Below are 10,093 nucleotides of genomic sequence, written 5' to 3' on the forward strand. Positions count from 1 at the left end.
TGTCCACCCTAACCTGCCCTCCCACTCCTGGCCAGTGTTCACCCTACCTGTCCTCCCACACCTGGCCAGTGTTCACCCTAACCTGCCCTCCCACACCTGGCCAGTGTTCACCCTACCTGCCCTCCCACACCTGGTCAGTGTTCACCCTACCTGTCCTCCCACACCTGGCCAGTGTTTCACCCTACCTGTCCTCCCACACCTGGCCAGTGTTCACCCTACCTGCCCTCCCACACCTGGCCAGTGTTCACCCTACCTGCCCTCCTACACCTGTCCAGTGTTCACCCTACCTGCCCTCCCACACCTGGCCAGTGTTCACCCTACCTGCCCTCCTACACCTGGCCAGTGTTCACCCTACCTGCCCTCCCACACCTGGCCAGTGTTCACCCTACCTGCCCTCCCACACCTGGCCAGTGTTCACCCTACCTGCCCTCCTACACCTGTCCAGTGTTCACCCTACCTGCCCTCCCCACACCTGGCCAGTGTTCACCCTACCTGCCCTCCTACACCTGGCCAGTGTTCACACTACCTGCCCTCCCACACCTGGCCAGTGTTCACCCTACCTGCCCTCCTACACCTCGCCAGGTTCACCCTACCTGCCCTCCCACACCTGGCCAGTGTTCACCCTACCTGCCCTCCTACACCTGGCCAGTGTTCACCCTACCTGCCCTCCCACACCTGGCCAGTGTTCACCCTACCTGCCCTCCTACACCTGGCCAGTGTTCACACTACCTGCCCTCCCACACCTGGCCAGTGTCCACCCTACCTGCCCTCCCACACCTGACCAGTGTTCACCCTACCTGCCCTCCTACACCTGGCCAGTGTTCACACTACTTGCCCTCCCACACCTGGCCAGTGTTCACCCTACCTGCCCTCCTACACCTCGCCAGGTTCACCCTACCTGCCCTCCCACACCTGGCTAGTGTTCACCCTACTTGCCCTCCCACACCTCGCAAGGTTCACCCTACCTGCCCTCCCACACCTCGCCGGTGTTCACCCTACCTGCCCTCCCACACCTCGCTAGGTTCACCCTACCTGCCCTCCCACACCTGGCCAGTGTTCACCCTACCTACCCTCCCACACCTAGCCAGTGTTCACCCTACCTGCCCTCCCACACCTGGCCAGTGTTCACCCTACCTGCCCTCCCACACCTCGCCAGTGTTCACCCTACCTGCCCTCCCACACCTCGCCAGGTTCACCCTACCTACCCTCCCACACCTGGCCAGGTTCACCCTACCTGCCCTCCCACACCTGGCCAGTGTTCACCCTACCTGCCCTCCCACACCTGGCCAGTATTCACCCTACCTGCCCTCCCACACCTCGCCAGGTTCACCCTACCTGCCCTCCCACACCTCGCCAGGTTCACCCTACCTGCCCTCCCACACCTGGCCAGTGTTCACCCTACCTGCCCTCCCACACCTGGCCAGTGTTCACCCTACCTGCCCACCCACACCTGGCCAGTGTTCACCCTACCTACCCTCCCACACCTGGCCAGTGTTCACCCTACCTGCCCTCCCACACCTGGCCAGGTTCACCCTACCTGCCCTCCCACACCTGGCCAGGTTCACCCTACCTGCCCTCCCACACCTGGCCAGTGTTCACCCTACCTGCCCTCCCACACCTGGCCAGTGTCCACCCTACCTGCCCTCCCACACCTGGCCAGTGTTCACCCTACCTGCCCTCCCACACCTGGCTAGGTTCACCCTACCTGCCCTCCCACACCTGGCCAGTGTTCACCCTACCTGCCCTCCCACACCTGGCCAGTGTTCACCCTACCTGCCCTCCCACACCTGGCCAGTGTTCACCCTACCTGCCCACCCACACCTGGCCAGTGTTCACCCTACCTACCCTCCCACACCTGGCCAGTGTTCACCCTACCTGCCCTCCCACACCTGGCCAGTGTCCACCCTACCTGCCCTCCCACACCTGGCCAGGTTCACCCTACCTGCCCTCCCACACCTGGCCAGTGTCCATCCTACCTGCCCTCCTCCGGCTCGTCAGCGTTAACCCTTACCTTTTCTTGGTTAACCAGGTTTCTTACCTCTTTCCATTTTCTCCCCCATCATCCCACCCCCATTGGTCCCCCACTTGGTTCCTACCCTCATTCCCCTCGTCACCTCTTCTGTCAAAAAATTACTTTCCACTGAAAACTCTAGGTGGAGCACACCAAATATTTCGCAATTTACCCAATAGAAATCGTACGTGGTTTCTTTTAGTATTTAACTTAGGCCAACCCCCGACCAGCCTATGTCCGTCCCGTACCTCAGACCATTTCCCCTGCAAGGTTGGGTGCGGCTGGCGCCAAGCATCTGGCCGCCAACATTGGATACACAGACAAACAGACAGTCTCTCTTAAATATGTTGTTGGGATAGTTTTAATCGGGTTCGTGACCTGTGATTGTGGTTTCTGGCTCTAGAGTTTCTTCAAAATAAAATCTAAATGAAGGTTGGATATGAAAATATTTATTAGTTTTATTCAGAATTATTTTTTGTGAAATAATTCCCATTCAAAAACTATTGGTTTATGGTAAATTGTGGGTATAAGTTTGTGATCTTGGAAGGTGTCAGCAGTGTCCAGGAGTGAAATTGTTGGTTATACTTAATTCTGAATTCCAGGAAAGATTGTCTGAACCGTTATGAGCTGCACTTCTGTTAGATATTCTGTATATTCGACTAAGAAAATATATAATAAAGTATCAACACCATACTGTTGGCTTCATGGTATTGTCAAAGACACAGATGTCAATTTTGTACATAATTGGCTAATACGGCTCCAGAAGTGAACAATCTCTGCACAATACAGTTTCCATATGAGAAAATAAGCCGTGTTCACGCACCATAACCCAAAAGTCAACACGACATTGATTACTTGACTTATATTAAAATATTGACAAGTTTTATGTTATAAAACAAAACGGGAAAGATGAGGAATAACCCAAAAATAAATTTGTTATTAGTTTTCAGTCACAAAATTTATTTATTTCACTATTTAACAAATACAACTTGTGTTGATAAAGTAAATTTTGTATGTTTTGTATTTCCAGGTGACGAAAACCCGACGAAGTTTTAAAGACAGATGGAAATCGTAGAAAGTCTTTAATAATAGAAAAACTAAGACATAAATAACTTCGTATTATTTATTAATAATCAATGACCTGAAAACAAAATTAAAGAAAATAACCAATAAAACTGGGAAGCAATAATGCTCACATCCAACAAGGATAAAGTCACGACTAAGTTATTGTCTGGCCTGGAATGTGATTAAATGTGTATTGTAATATAAACAAGTGGAGAAGAATTTTTGGGAAATGATTAAGGTGTGGAGATTTTAATTAAATATCTCGCTCATATATGAATAGTGTAACAAAGCCTGACACAATTCTTGTCAATAAATTATGTTGTCAACTGTGAACCCACATGGTTAATGTTTTAGTAAAAGAAACTTACCGTTGGCTTCTGACTGCTGTTGTTAAACTTGACCAACGTAGTGTGAAGAGTGAACCATAAAGCCCAATATGTCCTCCACAATGCCAGTAGATTTTAACAGACTGCGGTATGAACTAGCGGTGACTAAGGCAGGACGAGACGCGCTAGCAAGTGTGTTTATGTGGTCGTACCGGGGCACCTTCCCAGTAGTGACTTACCTCACTCAGGACTTGCGGTACACCAATGCTCAGTACAAGAAACTCTTCGATGCTCACCAGAGGGATAAACTACAAGCTTCCTCCGACGCGGCAACTTTTGACATCACCCTGTTGTATAAACTCCTGCAACGTGAGTGTGGTCTGGCTGAGATGAATGACCCCACGTGGACCACTCCAGGGCCTCAGGGACCATCACTTGAACACCTCATTTACAGCCTGAAGCAACACCGAAACACGTTGGCCCATGATAATGTGATAATAACGGAGCAAGACCTGAAGAATAAGCTGACGGATCTCACAGACTTAATGACGAAGATGTTGGTTGAGGCCGGCAACAAGTGGAGGACAGACCGCCAGGATGTGGACCTGGCGAGCAGAGATGCCACAGAGTATATTGATGGACTGCGAGCAAAGATCAGAGAGCCGCTGGATCCCTCAGAGGTGGATTATTTAGCTCAGCTCCACCAAGATATTAAGGTGTTCAAAAGCCACATCACAGAAGAGGTTAAGCAGAAGAGCAAGCAGGAGCTAACTGACGGGTATAAACTGCTGTACCAGATTGTTCCCGCACCCTGGCTCCTCCTCAACATTAACTACAACCCAAGTCTTGCTTTTACACGACTGCGACTCCTTGAAGATCCTGTCATAGGGGCAAGACCCTCCCACGCGGCCAAGGGTCAGGATGGCACAAGACCCTTCCACGCTGCCAAGGGGCAAGATATAAACTATGAAGACATCTTGAGTATGAGACGAGAGGACGGAAGAGTCCCTCAGTGTGTCCTCCTGACGGGGGAAGGTGGTATGGGCAAGACAACTTTACTCAAGCTCATCCTCGAGAAGTGGGTAAAGGACCCTGCTGCCATATGTCACCTGGGCACTGTGGATCTCGTTTTCTATGTACAGTGCAGGGACTCATATCTTAATACCTTCGATGGTCTCCTCCGCCAGTTGCTGCCTCAAACACTTAGTGATTCTGGTGCTGACTTCCAGCTGTTTAAGGAGATAATCTTGAGCTTAAATATATTAGTCCTGATTGACGGCTACGACGAGGTCAACGACCATTCAGGAAGGCTGGTGAAGGAGCTGTTGCACCTGCCTGGCAAGGATGTGAGGTTGGTGATAACCACACGGCCGGGGTGGGACCAACAACTGTCACAGCTCGTCCCACACACCAGACCTCGCTGCAACATCCTCGTCTTGGGCATCACTCCAGAACGTCGCGTGGAGTTCGCCGAGAGAACCATCAAGGTGCTGGTGGAGGAAGAGAGCCAACGGAGTGTCATCACAGGGAGGTTTACCCAGCGGCTGGAGCAGATGAGTCAGTTCCTGGGTGAGTACCTCAACACTCCACTCACCTTGACCTTGTTGGCGCTGCTGTGTGTCGAGGCTCAAGAAGAATTTAACAACCTCACCACAAACACTCAAGTCTACGAGAAGATTCATGACTTCATAACCAGTAAACTGGTGTCCAGACTCACAGACAAACATGTGGTGGACCCCAAAGAAAAATGTGACCAGTTTCTGTTGTTCTTTGAAGAGATTAGTTTAAGAGGGATCCAGAGGAAGGAGTACGACCTTTGGCCGGAGACGGAAGCGGAGATTAGGGAGAAGTGTGACACTCTGGGACTGCCGCAGGAGGAGGTCTTGTCCAACTATTTCACAAGAACCAGCTACCGTCGGGGCCTCAATGTGGTGTGGGTGTTTGGCTATTTTCACACCAGGTACCAGGAGTATTGTGCTAGCAGGGGGCTGGTCGATCTCTTGTTGAGGGCTGAGCAAGACCGAGGTGATCCAGCATCACACCGTGTGTCAGGGGAAAGGTCTACAATCATTGACGTCTTGGTGGATGTTGTACGTAAGGAAAAGGGTTCCTTGGGAGATCACCTGAGAGAGTCAACGTTTGATATTGGCGATGTGCAACAAGAGTTTTATAAGCGCCCCAGATGGCAGAACATTTTAGTCAGCACTACCGGGGTGCTGTGTGCCCGGGGAGTAGAGCACAGGTTCATTACTCACATAACTGACCTGTGCGAGATATTTACAAGTTCGACTGACACGCTGTTGAAGCATGTAGCAGAGTCCCGCGGGAGTGAGCACGTCATCCAAGCCGTGTGTGAGAAGCTGCGTACAGAACACAGGTGGAGAATATGTAGTGTTGACTCGTGGGTTGTCCTGCCGCTTGTTCTTAAGAAGGTGACACCTAAGATCATTTACCTAATCATACACGATACACCCCAACTAAAGCAGCGTCTGTCTACACTGTCAGTGCTGGCAAAAATGAAGGTAACCATATCCTTAGTTCTTGGCGATAGTTTATACAGCAAAGAGAGAAGTGATATACTAAAACAATGTTTGGAGAGGCTGACAGCCCCCGGCAGTAATTGTACCTTAGAGAAGTTTGTTGGTGTCTTGTCTGAGGTAGACATACCCCTCTTGCCTCACACCCTCAGGAGCCTCCACCTGCACCTCACACTACAGCAACTGCCCGTCCTCATCCGTCACCTGCCTCACCTTCCTCACCTGCAGCGTCTTGGTAAATATTCATATTTTCCACCATAATTTTTAGGGTTATTTATTGATACCAAAATTACACAAAGGGCTTCATTCGTCATGTTTAATATAGTAATTCAGATTTACATTGTTTACATATATGTTTACAATCTTATGGACGAAAGATTCCTTATATTGTTTACAAACATAATCATTTTAAGGGAGACAAACACCTTATTTTCTTTACAAATATAGTCACCTTAAGGGTGACAAACACCTTATATTGTTTACAAATATAGTCACCTTAAGGGTGACAACCCCCTTATATTGTTTACAAATATAGTCACCTTAAGGGTGACAAACACCTTATATTGTTTACAAATATAGTCACCTTAAGGGTGACAAACACCTTATATTGTTTACAAATATAGTCACCTTAAGGGTGACAAACCTTCTACTTTGATTACAAATATAGACTTATTAAGGGCGACTACTCCATGAATAATAAATGTTCGAAACATTCCGCTGCTGTATATATTCTTGTGCATAAATAATTTCATGAAGTATTTAGCGACGCCAAACTTTTGGTTCAGATGACTTACCACTTTGACTTTGACTCGTGGTACAGATCTCCTTTCACTGTGACCTAATTCCTGTTCAGGATGACCTTTCACTGTGACCTAATTCCTGTTCAGGATGACCTTTCACACTCACCTAATTCCTGTTCAAGATGAATTTTCTCTTTGTGACCTAATTCCTGCTCAAGATGACCTTTCACTGTGACCTAATTCCTGTTTAAGATGACCTTTTACTGTGACCTAATTTCTGTTCAAGATAACCTTTTACTGTGACCTAATTCCTGTTCAAGATGACCTTTCACTGTGACCTAATTTCTGTTCAAGATGACCTTTCACTGTGACCTAATTCCTGTTCAGGATGACCTTTCACTGTGACCTAATTCCTGTTCAAGATGACCTTTCACTGTGACCTAATTCCTGTTCAGGATGACCTTTCACTGTGACCTAATTCCTGTTCAAGATGACCTTTTACTGTGACCTAATTCCTGTTCACGATGACCTATCACTGTGACCTAATTCCTGTTCAGGATAACCTTTCACTGTGACCTAATGCCTGTTCAAGATGACCTTTCACTGTGACCTAATTCCTGTTCAGGATGACCTTTCACTGTGACCTAATTCCTGTTCAAGATGACCTTTCACTGTGACCTAATTCCTGTTCAAGATGACCTTTCACATTGACCTAATTCCTGTCCAAGATGACCTTTCACTGTGACCTTGATCCCTTGGTTAATTAGACCTTCCGTAACTTTGATCCTTAATTCAGGTGACCCATCTATCCCTGTGACCTTGATACTTGGTCCAGATGACCTTTCACTGTGACCTTGACTTAGTTTATATGACCTTCTAATGCGACCTTGACCATTGATAAAGATGACCATGACTGTGACCTTGACCATGATACAGATGACCTTGACCATTGATTAAGATGACTATGACTGCGACCTTGACCATTAACAAAGATGACCATGACTGTGACCTTGACCATTGATACAGATGACCTTGACCCTTGATACAGATGACCTTGACCATTAACACAGATGACCTTGACCATTGATACAGATGACCTTGACCATTGATACAGATGACCTTGACCATTGATACAGATGACCTTGACTGTGACCTTGACCATTGACACAGATGACCTTGACCATTAACACAGATGACCTTGACCATTGACACAGATGACCTTGACCATTGACACAGATGACCTTGACCATTGATACAGATGACCTTGACCATTGATACAGATGACCTTGACCATTCATACAGATAAACTTGACAGTTGATACAGGTAACCTTGACTGTGACCTTGACAATTGATACAGATAACCTTGACTGTGACCTTGACCATTGATACAGATGACCTTGACCATTGCCACATATGACCTTGACCATTGATACAGATGACCTTCACCACTGATACAGATAACCTTGACAATTGATACAGATGACCTTGACCATTGCTACAGATGACCTTGACCATTGATACAGATGACCTTGACCATTGCTACAGATGACCTTGACCATTGATACAGATGACCTTGACCGTGGCTTTTAAAAGCTATTAATAAGTAGTTTAGATGCTATTAATACTGTCCAAAATACGGACTTGTCATCAGGTAATAAACCCAGCAGTAAGGTGAGTGGATGGCTCAGTATGTCTTCTTGTTATATCTTAGAACATAACAGTAACGACAATGACTGTATCTCAGTGTATGTCTTCAGTCATTGACCTGGACGTCAGGAGCTACGTGGACCCGGACACCCTGGACGCCTCGGGCTACGTGGACCCGGACACCCTGGACGCCACGGGCTACGTGGACCCGGACACCCTGGAAGCCTCGGGCTACGTGGACCCGGACACCCTGGACGCCACGGGCTACGTGGACCCGGACACCCTGGACGCCACGGGCTACGTGGACCCGGACACCATGGACGCCACGGGCTACGTGGACCCGGACACCCTGGACACTCTGCCGTACCAGGGAAGGGAGCTCGACCTGACCATCATCCGGGACCTCACTGATGACGACCCCGCCATAGACTGGTGCTGCCGCCTGGCGGCTCAGCTGTGTCCTCCCTCAAGAGAAGGGTATAGTCACCTGGCCTTCCGTGACACGCGTCTCACCTGTACGTATTGACTACATTTTAACACGTGAATATCTGTAACTCAGTTGTTTAATTCACAGTGCTTCCAGTGGTTTCAAAAATATTTTTACATTAAAAGTCATGAATTAGAGAACTTATAATGCTTCTTGAGTAACTTTGAGCACCGTTTAGCGACCAAGAATATTCATTAAGCAAGCTTCACTGCTTATAAGATAACACTGATCAATATTTAGCCCAACATTGTCTTGCTTAATACAAGCTAGATTTACTTGATATAAGTTTTCTTTGGCATGAATGTGTGACATAGACAGGTGTGGGTGGGGAGAGTAGCCAGGTGTGGGCTTTAGTGTTCCCTCTCATGTGCAGGTGTGGGTCGGGAGAGTAGCCAGGTGTGGGCTTTAGTGTTCCCTCTCATGTGCAGGTGTGGGTCGGAAGAGTAGCCAGGTGTGGGCTTCCGTGTTCCCTCTCATGTGCAGGTGTGGGTGGGGAGAGTAGCCAGGTGTGGGCTTTAGTGTTCCTTCTCATGTGCAGGTGTGGGTCGGGAGAGTAGCCAGGTGTGGGCTTCAGTGTTCCCTCTCATGTGCAGGTGTGGGTCGGGAGAGTAGCCAGGTGTGGGCTTCAATGTTCCCTCTCATCTACAGGTGTGGGTCGGGAGAGTAGCCGGGTGTGGGCTTTAGTGTTCCCTCTCATGTGCAGGTGTGGGTCGGGAGAGTAGCCGGGTGTGGGCTTTAGTGTTCCCTCTCATCTACAGGTGTGGGTCGGGAGAGTAGCCGGGTGTGGGCTTCAGTGTTCCCTCTCATCTACAGGTGTGGGTCGGGAGAGTAGCCAGGTGTGACAACATTTGTTTTCATGTATTAGCTACGTTATTGTGTGGTTGTAAATAAGTTGCCACAACTTACTGCACAACTTTGGCTAAACAATTTTGAGACCGTGTCGCAACCTTAAATGTTGCATAAAAATCGTTTTCCTGATTGATGGAATATATTTAAAAAATGTAGAAATATTTTAAAAATATATTTTTACATATACTAGAAATAAAACTGAAGCATAATAAAAGGTAGGTTAAAAATATTTTATTCATTACTTTCACTTAATGGAGAATCCATGGTAGTGGTGGTGGAATTGTTGCTGGGTTGTGGTTGGTGGCTGTGGTGGTAGGTTGTGATTGGTGGCAGTGGTGGGTGATGTTTATTGTTGGTGGTAGTGGTTGGTTCTAGTGGTGGTTAATAGTTGTGGTTGGTGGTGGTGGTTAATAGTTGTGGTTGGTGGTGG

General features: G+C 48.1%; 1 protein-coding gene across 1 annotated transcript in view; it reads left to right on the forward strand.

Annotated features, from left to right (window-relative positions):
- The window catches only part of LOC138350498 (uncharacterized), a 38,385-nt gene extending 29,532 nt beyond the window's left edge, over window positions 1–8,853 (forward strand). Inside the window, exons 2-3 of the mRNA XM_069301518.1 lie at window positions 3,042–6,174; window positions 8,438–8,853. Coding sequence (XP_069157619.1) covers window positions 3,513–6,174; window positions 8,438–8,853 — 3,078 coding nt within the window. The 5' untranslated portion in view covers window positions 3,042–3,512. The remainder of the gene's footprint in view (window positions 1–3,041; window positions 6,175–8,437) is intronic.
- The last annotated feature ends 1,240 nt before the right edge of the window (window positions 8,854–10,093 follow it).

Source organism: Procambarus clarkii, chromosome 46 (assembly GCF_040958095.1).
Source record: "Procambarus clarkii isolate CNS0578487 chromosome 46, FALCON_Pclarkii_2.0, whole genome shotgun sequence".
NCBI classification, from domain to species: domain Eukaryota; kingdom Metazoa; phylum Arthropoda; class Malacostraca; order Decapoda; family Cambaridae; genus Procambarus; species Procambarus clarkii.